The sequence below is a fragment of the Anser cygnoides genome, chromosome 1 (genome assembly GCF_040182565.1).
Source record: "Anser cygnoides isolate HZ-2024a breed goose chromosome 1, Taihu_goose_T2T_genome, whole genome shotgun sequence".
In the NCBI taxonomy this organism is placed as follows: domain Eukaryota; kingdom Metazoa; phylum Chordata; class Aves; order Anseriformes; family Anatidae; genus Anser; species Anser cygnoides.
The window spans coordinates 129,121,288-129,140,172 of record NC_089873.1 but is presented as its reverse complement, the minus strand read 5'-3'; the positions used below and the strand labels follow the sequence as shown (position 1 = coordinate 129,140,172).

Here is an 18,885-nt window from a genome sequence, read left to right as displayed (position 1 = left end):
CACAGCTCAGGGCACAGTCGCTCAGGGCCGACTGATGTCTTTTAATTGGTACAGCTGGCAACTGACAGGTCTTCAGATGCCAGTCAGTGCACCGGGGAATCATTTTTTGCATCATTTTCTTTGTTAAATAGTTGCACTTTTTTGCTGGTGGTCTGAAAATGAGACAGTATGAGAAAATATCCAAAGAGAAGAAAAGATACTCCCTGGGGGAGTCCGCATGAATGGGCATTCATGGAGCCACAGCACACGACTGCAAAAAAGCAGATGTCTGCACATACTGGAGGAGGTTAAATTTATTTAACAGTGAAGGGACTGAAGTAATACCTTATGAACTTTATGGTTATCCTCCTGATAACCATACGGTCATCCTCCATTGACTTCAGCCAAATTAACCTAGCAGCGTGCTATTGTATGAGAGCAGCAGTGAGTGCGGTTTGACCTCAGTATAATATACCTGTGTATTTTCAGTCTCCAGTGAAGCTGGGCACTTAAGTATCCGCCCTGAGCCCAAGTGCTGTCCTGGCTGTCCAGGTGAGACCTGGTGACTGAGCGTGGCTTGGGATGAGTGATGGCTTGTGACAGGAACATGAGAGCGCTCTGGAAGAGGCTGGTGCCTGACAGATGTGAAGCACGATGTCTGCAGGTGCAAACACCTGCAGCTTCCACCAAACACGAGAGTTCAGGACATCACAAGACTTCAAGATGTTTATGGGAAGGGGGAATGGATGTGCCTTTCAGCTGGCATCTCCGTATCATTATGTTCTGCTAACTCTTCCAATATTCTGTGTGGTTTTATTGTTTGATCAGTTTTGTTTTTTATTTTCAAGTTGAAATCTTTGATGCGGCCACCAAAGCCAGAGGCAGACAGAGAGGAGCAAGCAAAGGAGGGAACTCCAGCAGCCAGACCCAGCACATGTGCTGCTAACGAGCATGTCACAAGGAAAACACGCGGCATCTCGTCATCGGGCTCCACTGAGCTTTCCCGTCCAAATTCACAGTCAGGGCCCACCCTGAAGGAGTGGAAACAAGTAGGTGAAACCAAAGACAGATACAGAGACCCTGCACAGCAGTGGTAGGGGCTCTGTTTAGAGGGCACGTCTGCGCCCGAGGGGTCTGTGTCTGAGCAACACATCATTCTGGGGAGTATACTAGTCAGCTACACATTATTTAGATGCTTTTTGTACACCTGGTAAAAAAAGGCTTGTGATCTTAAGCCTCGGAAGGAGGATTTACACAGTGTTTTCTGTTCTTAGCTGTTAGGAGGAAACTGCTCTGTATGAGATGTGTTTGCATGCCCTCATGTGGTTACATCTGTTCGTACATACGTGGTTGTCAGTTTAAACAGGTCAGGCTTGGCAATAGTGATTTCACGCACCTTTTTTGGCTGTGGTTTTGGCAGCTGAATGCTGATAGTGTCCAAAAAAACCCAGCTCCTGAGACCTAAAGGTTGATTACTCAGAGCAGGAAGTTTTTGTCCTCTGGTTGTTAGCTTCCCCTTGAATATTAGAGGCAATACGGAGCGCATGCCATGCTGTAATTTAATAAATTGTGACAATTTGGAAAGCTTAATTTGCACAGCAGTTTACAAGCTCAAAATGGAGTTGGTTGTATGTTTATTTTTCTGATCTTCCCTTCAGCCAGCTGCTTTAAGGAGTAGACAGCTTTGCTTTGCCTCTAGAAATAGAGCAAATCTCTCTCAGAAAATGTAATTTCCCAAGATCTGAGCTAGAAACTAACGTAAAGTGCTGTAGTTACCCCCCCAAATCTGACACTCCCCAACAAATGGGAAGTAGAATGTTTTTGCATAAACCTTTTCTAGTGAGGCTTGAACAGACACATTTTGCCCCATGTTTGGTGCTGACTTGAATTAGCACGTTTAAGCCTTGAGAATTCATCCATTGATGTCTTGATCCTGCTAAAATGCTGATAGGTGAAATCTTATTTTGAAACATGAGCTAATCAAAGGCAATAAAGCCAAAGGCAACTCCTGCCGTGTTTAGAGCAGGGATTCTCAAGCTTAGTTTAGGTAAAACCACTGACACAGGTGGCTGTCAGGTCTGCGCTGAGAAGCAGGAAATGCCTCTCACATGCATAGGCAGCTTTTGCTCTCTTTGCCCACGCACCGTTCCTGATGCACCTACCAGAGTCTGGAAACTTCAGCTGTGAAAGGAGGCACATTGCTGAAAAGATGTTTCGTCTGAAAAAGATAAGGCAAACTGTTTGTAAGAAAAGTAGAACAGAGGTCCCAGCCCAAAGGAGTGCACTATTGAAAGGGACGAAGAAAATGGGAGGCCTGCTTGGGACCTTGTTAGCTCAGGTGTGTTTTCTCCCTGTACTGTGGGGGCTTTTGCTGTGGTCCCTAGTTGAGGCGTACGTAGCCTGTCAGTCCTTGCCTACTATCAGTCCTCACTTGTGTTTGCTCTTTCCAGGTCCTGGACATTCTCTGGAGTGATCCAAGAAAGCAAAATGGCTGCGTTCCAAACAAGCGCCGAGGAGGAGGTTGTTACTTTGGCCCTGATACCACTGCCAAGCTGCTTGAAAGGTATAATCTGAAGATGTTGATCAGGTCTCATGAGTTTAAGCGGGAAGGCTACGAGCTCACTCATGGCGGGAAGGTAAGGTGCTGCCATGTAAAGCAGAGATCTCCCGTGAATTTCACAGGCACATCCACAGATTTGTCTGCAAAGTTAATTAAGAAAATGAGTGACTTCTTTAAAATGGGTTTGGGGGAATTGTGTGCTAAATAAGTAGATGTTAGAACAAATTACGGAGTTCTGACAAACACAGAAGTCTCCACAGCTTCAGGGAGCAGGGACTAGCTCATTACTCATCTGAAAACAAATGAACATCAACAAAATCCCTTAGGACAGCTATGTGTAAGTACAGCGTAAGAGATGCTCATAGGCTCTAGAAGCCTTTTAACTCATTTGTCTTCTGCCATTGCTCGCTGATGCTGTATCAAGATGCCAGCAAGAATCCTGAAAACCAGCTCTATCTTAGAAAGACGTTTCTGCTACAGCGTGCTATCACACTGCCCTCTAAACTGTGACGGGCCAAAAACGCAAGCCTGGAGCTCTGACTTGAAAAGTGCAAGCAGTTTGGTGAATGACATCGTTACTGGTTTCTGGGTTTACATGTTGACACTTCATTTTGTAACCTGCAGGTTTTTCTAAGATCAGTTTTAGGAATCAGTGTCAAGAAGAGTTGTTCTAGCCAACCCGCTTTCTCTTTTTCCTATGATCAGGTTATCACTATATTTTCTGCCTCTAACTATTATGAAGAGGGAAGCAACCGGGGAGCGTACATCCGACTGAATCCGGATCTGATTCCTCATTTTGTACAGTATCAAGTGCGCGAGTGCACAGACAAGCAGAACTACTGGGAGAGGTAAAGATGCATCGTCATGTGTGCAGTGTGAGCACCTGCTGCAAATCTGTAGCTTCATTTTACTTGGACAGGCATCTATTTTCCTCGTTTTTCTATTTTCCCATTTAAATATTAGTACATAAGACAAAAATGTATTTTAAGTGCTCTGACTTAGTTTCCTGAGAAATTCCCAAAGGTAATTAAGAGCTTAGAACAGACGATTGTCAGGGACTCCTAAAGAGCCTATGCCTGTCTGTCAGGTCTGCTTTAAGGCTGCAGTGTTAATCTAGAAAAATCCTGTTATGAATGGAGTCCAAAAAGTTTATCGTTACAGCTTTGCCATGCCTAGCACTGTGGTCAGATTTACTAAAGCAAAGCAGCTTAGAATTACCTGCATAAACTTGATTATCTCTTAAATTCAGCTTATTCTTCTGGGGCTTTGTTTTGTTTTTCCCCAGTGTTGCCTTTTAGGATGACCCTGATGACACCGCATGTTAAAGAACAGAAGAATTTGATAATGAATGTTGAAAAGCATAAATTGCTGCAGGATTAAAATCCTTTAATGATCAGGTTTGCATTTTTTTTTCATCCTAGGGTGAAAACGATTGAACGTTCTGCCTTGCAAACCTTACGAGAGAAGATTTTTGCTCACAGGTCTACACTCACTGAGGCTTTCGCAAAGTATGACTGCAACAACACAGGTAATGCTACCTCTTATGTGTGCATGGGGGCCTGCTGGCCTAAGGCTGGAGGGAGGCTGAGGCTGGTTGGTGACACACTCTCATTCCTCCCAGGAGAAGATGTGTGTTAGTCGATGCTTATCCCTAGAAAGCAACTTGGAGGATGGGGTGGGAGATTTAAGTATGAAGAAGGAAAGAATTGGAACACCTGAGCAAATAAAGAAGCTCTCTGGGCAGAGAGTTTGGGCGGGGAAATCTGACTCCAGAAGCTCAGAGGTCAACACCTTCACTCAGGAGCGTATTCGGAAGATGTCAGCCAGGGAACTGGGTCTCAGAGGAGGGAGAACTGGTCTCCTGAGTCTGGGAGCCATTTGAGTAGGGTAGCTAGGCCACTAGTGGACACACAGTCATGCATCAGCTGAAGAAAAGTCAGTAATAAATCGATACATTAACCTTTTATGTAGGAGCAACGCATTGATGACTTCTGGCACAAATCCAGCTTTTCCTCATGATGGCTTCTCACCTGACTAGGTTGTCAGCTGTGGCCCTAAAATGGCAATTGATAAGGTGTTGGTGCTGCTTCTCTGGCTGCCACCCGATCAACATACTTCTGTCTTGTTGATGTTTCAGTCACATATGTCTCTCTCTGTAGGTGCAACTCAGCTCAAATCTGAAGTACTCTTCATAGAATAATATGTTTTTCTCAAGAAGTTTAAAAACATGCCGATAGAATCACAAAATTGTTGCTGTTGGAAGGGACCTGTGGAAATGTTTAGTCTGACTTTGCTGCTCATTGTTAAGAATATTTTTATTCCCCAGCATTAGGAGAAAATGTTTGTGTTTTGTGACTTGTTAAACAAAGTCAGAAGGCATGCTGGTGTCTGATTTATGCTGCATCATGTACCAAACGTAACCATGAACCGACCCCTTCCGGCAGGCAAGATTTCTGTCAGTGACTGGGCAGCAGCAATGGAGTCTGTCCTCTGCCTCGAACTGCCCTGGAGGACGCTGCAGTTCCATTTAGTCAAGACAGATACAGATGGAAAAGTTGACTACATGTCATGTTTTCACAATATGGAAATAGCTCAATCTACAGAAGAGGTAAGGAGGAAAATACCTCGTTCCAAATCCTAGAGGAACAGCTTTTTGCAATTTGAGGCACAAGACAGTGGTTTGGCCAATCCCATAGACATCTACATCTGAACTAGTTACCTAGCTTCCTTTTATAGTCATTGGAGGGAAATAAGTACTTCTAGGGCACAAATCATCATTCCCTGCTAAGGTAGATTCTGAAAATAGGTTGGATGAATCACACACTAGAACTGCTTCCTACTTTCCGGTGTCTCTCAAGGGCATTTAGATAAGGTAGCTGAGGAGATATGCGATGAATCCTACCCAGAGCAGCTTTGCAAATGTGCACAGAACCAATTCTGGCACCTGTAGGATGAAGTCACAGTTGGAGATGGGCTGGAGATGTTTGACCACATGTAGCTAAGGTCTCTTCTACAGAGTCCAGTTGTTACTGGGCGACTGCATAGTGGTTTGGTTCTTAGCTCTCGCCACCATTTTTCTAACATTGAACGTTTCATGTGAGTGCATGACATCGAGTATTTTCCCTAAATCATCAGTATCTCCACAAATAATTACTGAAGGTAGGAGGTGTGAAGGGCTTCTTCACAGGACCCCCTCACCCAGAAGTGACAGGTTTTAGCTGATTCAGGGCAAGACAAAATATCATCTCTTGGAACTCAAGCATAAGGATTTTTTCCTAGTATTTGACAAGTTAAACTGGGAAAATAGATTTGTATAGTACATATTCTGTTGGCTAAACTAATTCAAACCCAAGGTCTGAATTGTTTCCTGTGTATGATTTCAAAACCAGGTTCAGCCAGCTTTGGTTGAAACGCTGTGCAAATACAGAAAAGATCTGGAGATAATCTTTAACATCATGGACGAAGATCAGTCAGGTAAGTCTCTGTAACTTCACAGCACCAGCCCTACGAAGCCTATGTTACTTATCTTTCCCCACAGTTTCCTCCTTAAGGCTTCTATATATAGAGGAACCAGGGGTGATGTCATTTTTCCACTTTAGTGAAGACTAATTTCAGCAGTCAGGCTGTACCCATATAAGGGACAGTGCACAGAGCCTAATTCAGGAAAAAAATCTCACATACTCAGTTTCCAGTACTGGTGTCACTTCCGGGGGCTTTTTCTCCCTTCTCTCACTCAGTATTTACTGCTTTCTTAATTCTGCTCTTGAAAGTGCTAGCTCATTGCCTGCAGTAAAAATGTACTTCAGTCATGAAATCACAAAAAAAATCACACAAGCCATGGTAGGCAGGTAACTGTCTTGCAATAAAGGAATGTGCATGCATGTACGTAGGAAGGGGAAACAGCACTGGAAGAAGCAGTCTGCCATCTGTCTTCTTTAGGTTTGATTTCTTTTGATGAGTTCCGCAAGACCTGGAGAATCTTCAGTTCTCACCTGGGAATTGATGCGTACGATGCATCCATTGACAAGCTAGCTCAGAGCATAGACTACAACAAAGACGACTACATTGACTTCAGTGAATTTTTAGAGGCCTTTCATGTGGTTCACAAACGAGACAAGAAGCCAACCTAATGAAAAGGCAGAACTTCTTGCGGGTTGTCATGGAAGTTCACCTTCCTGTCATGAGTCACAGGCAGCCTGGGAACCCAACTTCCACACTGACAACCAATAAATGGTAATAAGCGTTGTGGTCACTGTGTAAGCCTGCTTAGTCCCTTCTGGATGATGTATACGTGCTAGTAATGAGACCAGAAGAGATGAAAAACCACCATATACAGCATTACTGTGTCACTGCCACATCGGTACCTTACAATTTATCTTCACTCTTGGTTTCATCTCCTCCACCAATTTTATCTGTGAATATTACCGAGGTAGCACCTACAACCTCATGGGAGGAGAAACTTTGGTACATTTCTCTCAGCAGCCCTTAGAGACAGCTGAGAAACAGTATTAATGACCACAAGGAACATATCTGTCACTCCTTGGCGATATAACAGGAACAGCAGAGGGTTTCTGTGGACTGACTATCCAGCCCAGGCGAGTTAAAAAAGAAAAAAAGGGAAAAAAACACCATATCATTAAAATAGGAAAATAGGTAGTTCTGCATTTAATCTTGCTCTTTGCATGATGCAATAAAATTAAAACATTCCAGGTCACTATGTATCCTCTTTGAAGTTTACAGACCCAACTTAAAGGGTCTTATCTGAAAGGTGTTTACACTTGCAATAGATTTGTTCTTGCCACTGGCTACTGTTGCCTACAGTTGTTGGGGTTGGGGGCCAAGAAACAGTCATAACCTGTCACTTTAATGCTGGCTAAATCCACAGCATGTTAATATAACATACAATAGATCCTAAAATAAAGCTTTAGCTTTCACAGTAATGTGTGTGCGGTGTCTTTTTGCCTTTACGTTGGTAGCCTACACATACTAGAGTACGACACTTTTTGTCTGAAGTCAAACTATATTTCTCTAAAACCAGGAGATGAGTAAGAACACAAAAGTAACAAAGTTTGATACTACTGAACCCAAATAATCTTGCATACAGTTGAGCATAAATTCTTTATTAAGTAAACTGATAAATTCTGCAATTGACTTTATGGAAAGCAGCAAGATGGAAGAGCCCAGTGTCCCATGTCTCCCCCTGAATTCCCCTGCTCCAAGCCCGCGAGCCAATATTCCCATTCCTGCACCTCACTCCTGGACCTGACTCAGTTGCATATTACACTCTGAAAGCAACACACGGATATAAAGTGCAGCCAGATCAGGAACTTTTTAAAAAAAGACATTACCTTAATTCATCCTTATTAAATACAATGTATACAGAGTGCTTTCTGGGTAGTAACAGTTCCAGCCTAACCAGTCTTTAAAATTTAATATTGAACCATGAGGTAAGTAGGTAGTTTTTAATTTAATAACAGTTTTGGAAATGCAAAGGAAAAAAAAAAAGCTATAGCACCCTTTCTAATAATTTATCATTACAGAATACAATAGCAGTCCAAGTTTAGTACAGTGCCATCATTCCTAAATCTTATTTTTAATTGATGAAATATGAAAAATACTTTTCCAGAAGTATTTTGTAAATTTACAGATGAGTGAATAAACATGCACATACTCATTTCTATTTGCTGGAGTGGGGGGGTTCTCCAATAGAAAAACAAAAATTACAGTAAAATTTTAATGGCATTGGTAACGTTAAATGTGTATTTATAGAAAGTGACATTACAGATCTCCTCCTTTGCCACCCCCAAGAAGACAGGACAAAACAAGGGTGTGTAACAACATGGGAGCTCAGACACATTGCCAAAACCCTGCAGCTCAGATGTGCCCCTCTCACAACGCGTTCCTGAAGCCACTCTAGCATTAAGCTGAAGGATTAAGTTGAAGGACGCTTGCCTTGATGAGAAGGGATGCCAGCAGTAAGGTCGCAATGCAGCACTTCACTTAGCATACACTGAGAAGAGGCTCCCAGGGAGGCAGCGCTGCAGCCTGTGAGAAGCTGAGTCATCGAGCCAAAAGAGAAGCCTGCCCCTCAGCTGCTACCGGCAGACAGGAGCCCCCTCACCTCTGACAGAAGGAGGGGACATGGGAGGGGGGACTAACTGCAGGGCACGTGATGCCAGGGATAAAAGCCGCTGGAGACTAGAACTGGAGCAGGAGACAGCCCAGCTACTCGTGTTAAACTCATTGTTTGAGCTGAAGCTCTCCCATAACTCTCATCCCTATATAGATAGGTAGATACAGATATACTTATTCCACCATGTTATGCAGGGGCTATTTAATGTCACAGCTGTGAGTGGTCCTGTGAGCAGGGACTGAATCAGGCCATGGCAGAGCGCCCAAACTGGCCCTACAGGTGCCATCAGCCTTCAAGCCAAGCACCTGATGTGGGGCTTGGATTGTCACCAGGCCCCCGCTTCACCCACACAGGGCATCTTCCTACAGGCCATGGAAAGCCACCGACCCTTTTAGGGCTCCTTCCCTGAGCGAGGGGCCCACGGCTGGCACCACAGAAGAGGCCTGCGCTGAGCCAGCCCCCGCAGCCCTGCTGTCTGCCCGCTTGCAGGCCCAGCTCCCACAGGACCAGGGCTGCTGCTTCCGTCCCCACGGCTGCAAACTGCTCGTGACAGCAGCGCCAGACAGAACGGAAAGACCAGGTCCCAGGTGGATCTGTTTTCCCAAAAGCCCTCGTTTCTGAAGCACACGGTGTGTCTGTGTACCTTTGCCTTCTGAAATGAGTGTGCAGGGAGTTGAGGATGGCCACAACCTCCTCTTCTGGCTCCCCCGGGAAGCCAGACAGCCGAGCTGCTCCAATTAGCTGCAAAGCTGTCACCATGGGTTTTACCTGGGAGCACACCCCCACCACCATCAGAGCCGGCTCGGTTTTGTAACAGCTTAATAACACATAGGTGGATCCTCTGCAAAGTGTGTGTGTGTGTGTGTAGGGGGGGTCTGAACAAAAGCTTATTTCCTTAATGAGTTTTGCATTAACTGTGATTCTCCAGTTGTAATAATCCTTCTGTCCGAGTAGTAGCTCAGCAGAAAGTTGCAGCTGTGCCTGACCTGGAAGTAAAATGAGTTTCCCCTCCACTGACATTGTACTTCAGCATCCCGCTTCTCAGTACCACTTATCTAAACTCTTCAAATCACCAAATAAACACTCTTCCAGTGTGTACACTCCGTGACTCCATGTGGTAATTGATCACAGTGATTATAAATGTACGGTAATTGAGGTCATACTATGAATTTTAAATCAAAGACACTTGCTTAAAAAAAAAAAAAAGAGTTAAGGGGTATTTGTTTTGCTCTAGGCTCTGAACCATTGCTTCAGAGACTTGGTGTGCTCGTGCTCTTGGACTTACATTTACATGTTTAAACCAAAGGATTTGTTTACTGAGAAACACGCTAGGTGATCTCTCACAATGCATACAAAAATGGGGGAAAAGCAAACAAAAGAAAAAAACAAAACCAGGTACCATGCCAATAAAATGACTTCCACATCCAGGTGTGTGCTAGTCGTACCGGAACCATACCTTTACGCTAATCCCTCCGCAGGTCCACAGTGCCCATGGTGGTTAACGCAGTCCTTGCCTCTCAGAGCATCCAGCAAGCAGCTCCTGGGCCCTCGGACTGCCAAATTCACCTAAATCTGAATCACCTCCTGAGGCCTCCCACACTCATTGCTCTGCCTTTGCTCTCTTGAGCAAGTGCCCAGATGTTGCAGTAGCAGCAGCGCCTCCATGGTAGCTGTGCCGCCTGAAGCTTGCCTTCCCTGGACCACGGATGCTGGCAACCAGCAAGCGAGACGGGCTTATTTCCCTGTTTTCATCAAGGTATTTCAAATGACTGCATAAAACCACAGCAAATCGCAGCTGGTGCCTGGGGTGAAGCAGGGTTTTCCATGCCAGAAGCAGCCTACCTCTGTTTCCAGATGAAGTGGCCACAGAGCCGTTTCCCGGCATGACACGCACTTACTCTCTCTCCTTAAAGCAGCTCAAAGCAGCCACTGGAACTCATTTTCAGTGGACAGTCTCACGGCACAGGCACAAACCTGGGAGCTGTCTGGAAGGAGACTACCAGGGAGCCCATCCCTAACCAGGACTGACAAATGTGCCTTTAAAGAAAAAAAATAATAATAACAAAAGGAAAAAAAAAAGGAAGAAAAAAAAAAGAGAGAAAAACATCAAAGCCTTCCATAAACTCACCCTGCGCTGGAAGGGTGGCAATTATGCCATTCTCAACTCCGAGGCTATTTGCAAGGGAAAGGATCAGGAGACTTGGGAAGGGTGCTCGGGTGGCTGAGGTTTATCTTTCTCCGTTCAGAGAAAAGGATTACAGGCATAAAACTGTCTGTCACCTTGGAGAAGCCAGAGTCTTGAGATTTTCCTGCGAGGCCCTGGGGATGCCGGGAAGGAAGCAACTTTGTTCAGATTAAAGAGAGAGGCAGCTTCCTGAGCAAGGCTATCATCTCAAATTAGTGGATATTGTAAGACATTTGTCTCTACTGCACTAGCCCTGCACTAACTAGGTGCAAACGAGATGAGAATCAGGGTAAAAGTGTATTAAAAATACCACCTGGTTACCTCCAGTTATTCCTATTCCTCTAATTTACATTTCCCTGGATGTTTCACACTGCATTAGTGATTCACAATGACGACATACATTTAGAGTGCCGGGGAAAAATTAATGAATTCCATCACTTCCCTTGTTTGGGAGACTTTGCCTGAGATAGAGCTCCCTCATTTTATTATGCCTTTTGATCTCCACAGAGTAATCTGTTTTCCCCTTGGCAGAGCTGTATAATTCTTGCTAATTTAATATGAATTACATTTATGCACTTTGGGCAGAATGAGCTTCATTATTTGTTATTTCTCACACCCTCCCTTAAAAGTAGGCCACATTCCACCTACCTGTCCCCCGCAGGCAGGCATGCACATAACATGATGACTCGCATAAAGCGCTGAGGTAGTGTATGGCACACAACACACATGCAGCAACTAAACAAGAGGTTCAAGGCAGCGAAACGGGGAGAAAAAGCTTCCTAGCCTTTTCTCCCTCATGAGACACTGCTTATTGCATCACACAGCCTGTGCTAGGCAGGAAATCCTGTAAATAAATAATTATGGCTTTTGTTAGGTATGTCATAGTCCCATAGGCCCCGCTTGGAGCACTGTCGTAAAAAAAGTGGCAAATTCCTGTGGCTATGTCTTTCTCCAAGATACCACCAGTAGCTCCAAATGATTTCTGAAAAGACACACACAAAAAAAAAGAAGTAGGGAACGTTAGGCATTTATGCTTATGTATTGGGGAAAAAAAACGAAAAGGCCTCAGGATGATTTTACATTTGTGTTGAACGCTGAAAGCAAGCCTCTGTTCCCTCATTAAAACCCTTACTGGGATTGTTACAAGATACACATGACTTAGTTGGATCGGCCTAAGTAAACAAGGGACATCTAGCTTCACAAATTTTGTCCTTTTTTTTAATACTTAAATAGCGATGATTTTAACGCTTCACACTCTACTTTCACAATACTGTTCTATAATTTGGTAGAGCTGCATGCAACTAACCTGGACGTGAACTTGGTCTCTGCCTTACTGTCTGGCATGTACACAGTGTGGTCTCTGAGCTGTTCTGTTTCTGGCAGCTGTACCCGCACAGCTTTTCCTGACTTTCTGCTGATAGAGGACTGAATGCTTCTTCTCAGAGTGGCTTGTGCAGTGCTTTGGTAAAGCGAAAGTTCTCTTCAATCTGCCCACTTATTTCAGAGGTTGTTAGCAGCTATGATTTTGTCCCCACTAAATCTCCCACAATTCTTAAATTAGTTTTCCAAATATATTTCCAGAAGACTGTGAGGTGATTTGGTTTTCCTTCGTAGGGGCATAAGGAAAAAATCATATTCTCCACACACCAAAGAAGGAACAGGGCGTAGATTTCAAATGCGAAGGCTTCCCTCCACTGCCCCTTGGACGCACTCACCAGTTCCTGCAGAAAGAGGTCGTTGGCCATGTGCACTATTCGATCCACGTGGATGATTCCCCCGATGCTGTTCACCTCGATGTCAGACAGGAAGGTAAGAACGAGAATAGCTTCCACCAGGAGCTGCCGGTACTCAGGCTGGGGTACGTGGTTCAGCACCGACTCCACGTGCACAGCAAACTTGATTTCGCACGGGGTCATCTGGTGAGTGAGAGTGGAAATGGAAATTAAAAACTGACAAATCCAAAAGACCAGTTCCCCACACATCCCCCAGGCACTTAAATATACGCTCCTCTCCTCACGTCGGGGCAGCCTGACTGAGGTGAACGAGACGTTTGTATGGCTTTAGCACTGACAGAAAGTTTTTGTGTTGCTAGGCCCTGATCCTGCACACAGTTATGCAACTTCCAGAGAACTGCTCCAGCCCTGCAACCCATCACACACACATTTTAATTGCACACAGGACTGCAGATAGTGAGCTTACAAATTAACTCCCTGCTTCTAATGTGCCAGTCTCGGGCATTCTGCCTTCCGAGTACCCTTCTGGCATTGCAGGTTAGTCGCAAAACTGAAATGACTGTAGAGATTTAAAAATAGCCACCTGCTTAGCATGAATGTGCTTCCACACAAGCAAATACCTATATTGTTTGTAGAGCAGCCTAAATCTCGCTGGCAGAGCTGTATGGATGTCATGTGAAATGCTGACACCCTAGGAGGTTTGTGCTTATTTAGTTTGATTCTTTTAAACAGCAAAATTAGATACTGTCTAGGTCTGACAGGCTAAAAATATAAGCTTATTTATCTACACAATAGGAATAAATAAAGCTCTCCATTCTGCAAAAGAAGGTTTAAATTTGGCAGAAAATTCCAGCTCTTCTCTTCAGCTGTTACCACCACCCCTCAGAAAAGAAGAAAGCCAGAGACAAATCGGGTGCAACCTGACATGAAAAAAGTCTCAGGCATGCAAGTATCTCTCTTCTGCTGAGAGACCTCTGTTCACAAGAGTTGTTTGTTTCATATTTGTGAATTTAAAACTTGCCAGAGTGCCTAAAGGCAGAGTGGCAATCCAATGGAGGAAAAAAAAAAAAAGTATAAAGAAAGGTTAAGGTTATGGATTTAACGAGTGAAAGCTTTGGTGAGAAACAATCATCCTCAACTGGTGTTTACTCTTGACGCTGTGATGCCAAAATACATTGGCTGCAGTGGCAGCATTTGAAAAAAATGGGGGGGGAACAAGCAATGTGTCTACTTTATTCCAACAAAGCTGAGCTTTTTCATCACTCTGCCTGAATGACTGTAACCAGCCACCCCCTTTTCAAGCAGTGCTCTGTGGGTGCAGCAAACTACTGCCATGGAAGCGTACAGAAAGCAGGAGCAGCAAAGGGGCAAACCTAACACAAAACCCACCCACTCCCAGGCCTGGCTGGCAGAAAAACTCATCTGCACAACCCCGGTGAAGCTGGCAGGGGTGGTGGAGGGAAGATCCAGACCTCAGCTCCCTCCTGGAGTAGCAGCCACTTCTGTTTTTAAAAAAGGTACTGCAGCATTGGCCCTGCTCTGCCTCTTACACTGTGAAACCAAATGTTCAGTCATATGGCTAGAAAATCCTCGGCGTTTTACTGTACCTCTCTGGTGGTTGAAGAAGGAAGGACGTAACCATCAATGGACAAACCATGACACTGAAACAAAAAACATTTTGACAGTGAACAGAAATTATAGTTCTTGCAAGTAGATCTGAGTGAACTCTGATCCAAGCCAATATGTAAAACCTTTCAGTTAAACAAACAAAAACACCAAAAAACCACCACCAAATCTACCACAAAAAAGAAAACCTGTTAAAAATATTATTTCACCTTTACTCAAGAGGTTATTATGTAGCCTGCCAAATGTTAGAAATAACCTTACGTGACACTTGCATAGTGTCCTGTATTCCATTTTAGCTATTGAATGGGAGGAAAGAACTTGGAGAGCCACTACAGGAAGGGGCAGACAAAGGACCAAACCAAATCAATGAGAAACTTCTGTGGAAAGGATGTAGAAATAAAAGCTAATGCAAGAACACGACAACAAACCATGAAAATGAGAACCTTTATTTCCCATTTTCACTAAAACAACATTTAGTTAAGTGTTGCAAAACCAGGGCACCTCAACTCAAGCATGTCAGCATGTTATGGTGCTTGGAAACGGGCCACAACCAGTGGTGGAGAGGTGGTGTTAGAAATACCAAGTGGTATAAAAGAGAAGGGTGACAAAACATAAATGGTGAGAAGGCAGGCTAAGGAATGACATATCTGGGTACCTGAGGTTATAAAAAATAAAAAATAAAAAAAAGGGCACATCGAGACGAGTGCTTTTGTGAACAGTCCATAGTGTAAGAAATATTTAAATAACTTTAAATAAGCATAATTAATTTTAATAGCCAGAAAACCATTAAATACTCCCAGCTACTACAGTAGGTCAGGACAGAAGTGATGTTCACTGTTGAACGTACGTTGAACATACTAGAAGATTCCATCAGTAAATCTAGTGGTCATATATGACTCATCTTGGCTGATACCAGCTTCAGAATAACTGATTTTAGGACAACCAAGAGTGCTCTAAGCTGGTGATGCACATCTTTGCAAGGGCGTAGGCTTGAACAGCTCAGTTTTGCAAGCTGCCAAATGCTGTCTGTCATCCAGCAAAGGAGAACAGGTGCATCACTTTGAAGTAAACAGAAATTCTGAATTCCCCTCTTTTCCTTCCTGGAGATCTGTTTCAGTATATTTCCATACCCCTGATCTCCAAGTTGCTACACAAGCACAGTAAACAAAAGGTATCAAGAATAGCATGCAGCTCGGAAGAGCAAGCAAGAGATCTCAAGACATTCTGGAAGACTGTGAAGTTTCCAACCTCATTCCCTGCAGCCTTTTTCAGCTGGAGCACATGAAGTGCGCTGCATTACAGTGCCCCGCAGTGGCAGTGACCACAACTTGCGTAAGGCCAGGAACAATGCACAACAGTGGTGAAACAGAATTGTTCGGCCAAAACGCGGTGCCTGGTGTTTTCAGAGAAAAATGCACTTTCAGACTAATGTGTGGAGTTGCATTAATGGAGCCTTTATATGTTCGAGAGACATGTTCCTACTCACAACTCTAGTTTCCACTAGTCTTCCAGCTGAAGACCAACTTTAACCAGCACCACAATATCTCTGAAGCACCACCTTCCCATGTTCCCATACATATTTTTTGCTTCCTGCCTTCCATAATTGTCAACCTACCTTCTGAAGGATCTTCCACACCTTCTCATAAAAGCCAACAGGAACTCTGTTAATGGCACCATCAAGCCTCCTCCTGCGCAGCCACTGCCCTTTGCGGTCCCCCCAGCTGATGTCTCTGTCGGAGCCAGTAGGAGAAGTGCTGGTGGGAGATGGTGGAGTGCTGCCCCTCTGTCAGAAACATTAAAGCTTTTGTTAGTTTCCTTCTACCATCAGAAGTGCTTCTGCTTGTGAACACATTGTTCTGTTAAAACGCTAGCTGAGGACCAGGAAAAAAAAAACAAAACAACACAGGCCAGGACATCATACAAGGTGCTGGAGCAGGACTGATCCCTCTCTCTACCTTTCATAACAAGCTTCACTTCTCCAGCACTTCAGTCGTTTCTCAACAAAATAAGCAAGCAGTTCACCAAGGGATAAGTCAGTAAACTTCACTGCTTGGTTCAATACAAGGCACGACTGCTTTGGCAAGTACAGGTTGGCTGGCAGGGCAGTGTCACTGCTCCACCAGATGGTGGAATTTACTGGCTGGTCTGATTTGGACTTCAGGCTCAGGGATGTGAGGGAATCAATGGGTCCATGATGCCAGCAAGAGAGGTCCTCCATGCAAATAGCTCCATTAATGTATGTTGATTAAAAACTGACTTTATGTGGTCATTTAATTACCATGCCCACCTCTCTGTAAGTAGCCACCTCGTTTCCTTTACTGTCACTATTGTTCTATTATTTTACTCTACCAAACTTGGAGACTAAATTAGGCAGCAAATCTTCTTCCAAGTTGTGGCACTATCAGCACATTCTCACTGTCACTTCCACACCAGGGTATGTGCAGTCTGCCTAGTCCTTGCACTTCCAGACACTGTGTTATTCGGTAGCCTCGTTCCTTTTTGCACACCCATTACTTTCAGCCCAGAGAGGACTTCACTGACAGCCCGTTCTCAAATCCCATCCTCTCTTGAGCAAGGAACTGCCTAAACAAAGTACTGGGGAAAATGCGAAATACGACCAAAAACTGCATGTTTGCAAAGGAGAGGCTCAGGGACCCCACACAGCCAAGCTCTGCAAAAAGAAAATGAAAACAAAGTCCATTTTCACTCCTGTTGGTGTCAGTGAGACATGAGTGGCGTTCCCTTGATGGTCTGATGCACACTATTCCTTTACTGCATGCTGACTCTGATAGTCAGAATTTCCTCCACACTGTTTAGCAGAGCGAGGGGATGCAGGAGGGTCAGTGCCAAAGCAGAGAAATCCACCTGCACACAGTAATTACTCTGGCTACTCAGGTAGTTCAGAGAGACAAGGATCTCCTTCAACAGTTCTGTGCATTTGAGTCAAACACGGTTCAATTCTGCCTTTCTGCACTGGGATGTGGGAAGAGTGAGGCAGCAGCAACCTGGCAGTTGTCAGGCCAGGCCACGGGGCTAGGGGAATGTGCACCTGGGGGTGCTCTGTAATTGTGTATTTAGGGCACCTCAGTGGTGTGCCAGTGACAGCAAGTCTCCAGGCGCAGAGATCCTCTCATCACAGCTGCCAGTTCAAGGTGCAGGCGTAGCTGCAAGCCTTCTGTCTCCTGATGACAGATTTGGAGCCTCAGACTTTAAACTGCTGAGGTTTCTGCTGGTAAAATATTTAAACAATTGTCTCTTTTCTTAACAGCGAAAGCTGAAGAAGGGCTACAATTCTCTGCCTTGAAAGAACATGACGGCCCGAGGAGACACCCAGGCCTGTAAAACCACTGCCTCAGCAATCTGAAGCAGTACTGGTTTCATTACTGTCCAGAGACTGCCAGCAAAAATGGTACATTACATTACTTTTAAATACTGATGACACCTGTAATATAATCAAGTAACTAAATCTGCAACAGTGCTTTATCTTCTACGACTACTTAACCTTCAGAAGAACTAAGTGGATCTAAATGAGACTATTAAAAGATTACTGATGAGAACGGGCTCCCAGTGAAGATGAGCTAAATGGAGAGGTAGGGTTTTACAACAGGCTTTCACACAGAAGAAGCTGCAGGTGTTCAGAGCCGAGATTCCTGCACACGCATACACACAGAGCTGCAGGCAGTGTTTTACCGTGGAAGCGAACATGCTGCTTGACATGGAGTGGCCCTCATGAAAGAACTACAAAACAAAAACAGACACCAGCAGGTCAGACAGACGGCCACGACAGAACAGGATGCAAACAAGGTTAAGTAACCCATCTGTGCAAAGACGAGGAGCATGGAATAAGCTCAGGTAATCAGGGGAAAACCATGGCAGACTCTGGCTCCCGCAGCGCTGCACTTCAGCTGACTTTGGGACAGCCACGTCCGATGGCCAGGGTCACCACGGCATGGCAAACACAAACCACCCCAGTTAAGGAGCATGCTGACGTTTTTCTGCAATTCAGGGTCAGAAAAAACAAAACAAAACAAAACAAAAGAACCCAAGCTCCCCACTTCCATTCTCCCCTCGTTACGTCAGCTTCTTCTCTTTGCAGTGGAAGGCCACCGTGCTGCAGAAAGCCTGCAGGATGCCAGGGGGGTCAGCAGTGCTGAGCGAACAGCTGCAAAGCAAAGCTTTCACAGAAACACGGATGCACCCCTTTCCACACTGAGCACTCTTCTGTAGCTGTCCCCTCCCAAGCCATGCCCTTTAATTAGTGTTAATGGTTCAGACCTAGGCAAAGTCTTGGTTTTCAGACTCCAGAAACATCTGCAGTAAACAAGAGAGCTGCAGCTGCTCAGCACACAAGCTCTGGTGTAAAGAAATGTTGGTGCAAGTACTACAAGTGTCCTTCCTGACACAAAGCTGATGGTTCTCACCCCAACCCAGTATGACATAAAATCGGAATTTGGCAAGTTGTTTAGAGAGTGCAGTGAGAGCAGGCAGGAAGCACCATGAACGGACAGGTGGGGGGAATAAAAGTAAGAACAGCCCATTCTTCATCTGTGCAAAAAATGTTTCCATCTAATGCAAAAGCAATGCAAGGAAATACCTTTTCAGCCTTAACAAACTGCACAGGGATTCGGCTCAGGTCCACCTGTGTATTTAAATAAAATAATGCTGCCGC

General features: G+C 44.6%; 2 protein-coding genes across 9 annotated transcripts in view; one reads left to right on the top strand and one right to left on the bottom strand.

Moving 5' to 3' along the window:
• Positions 1–7,475, top strand: part of PPEF1 (protein phosphatase with EF-hand domain 1) — a 36,199-nt gene extending 28,724 nt beyond the window's left edge. For all 6 annotated transcript variants that reach the window (XM_013183911.3, XM_013183914.3, XM_048066828.2 and 3 more), the window contains 7 exons: positions 828–1,028; positions 2,430–2,615; positions 3,245–3,387; positions 3,961–4,067; positions 4,984–5,147; positions 5,929–6,013; positions 6,479–7,475. In XM_013183911.3, coding sequence (XP_013039365.3) covers positions 828–1,028; positions 2,430–2,615; positions 3,245–3,387; positions 3,961–4,067; positions 4,984–5,147; positions 5,929–6,013; positions 6,479–6,669 — 1,077 coding nt within the window. In that variant the 3' untranslated portion in view covers positions 6,670–7,475. The remainder of the gene's footprint in view (positions 1–827; positions 1,029–2,429; positions 2,616–3,244; positions 3,388–3,960; positions 4,068–4,983; positions 5,148–5,928; positions 6,014–6,478) is intronic.
• A 163-nt stretch (positions 7,476–7,638) lies between these two features.
• The window catches only part of PHKA2 (phosphorylase kinase regulatory subunit alpha 2), a 44,824-nt gene continuing 33,577 nt past the window's right edge, over positions 7,639–18,885 (bottom strand). The window contains exons 28-33 of one of the 3 annotated variants that reach the window (XR_010826183.1): positions 17,907–17,954; positions 15,832–15,999; positions 14,198–14,251; positions 12,573–12,773; positions 10,801–11,839; positions 7,639–10,709 (exon numbers count right to left, since the gene is read on the bottom strand). Coding sequence is in view for 2 of the 3 variants with exons in the window: in XM_048066814.2 (XP_047922771.2) it covers positions 11,666–11,839; positions 12,573–12,773; positions 14,198–14,251; positions 15,832–15,999; positions 17,907–17,954 (645 nt within the window). In the remaining variant the exon portion in view is untranslated. Of the gene's footprint in view, positions 11,840–12,572; positions 12,774–14,197; positions 14,252–15,831; positions 16,000–17,906; positions 17,955–18,885 lie in introns of all 3 variants that reach the window. The other 2 variants (XM_048066814.2, XM_048066817.2) reach the window with 2 other exon arrangements.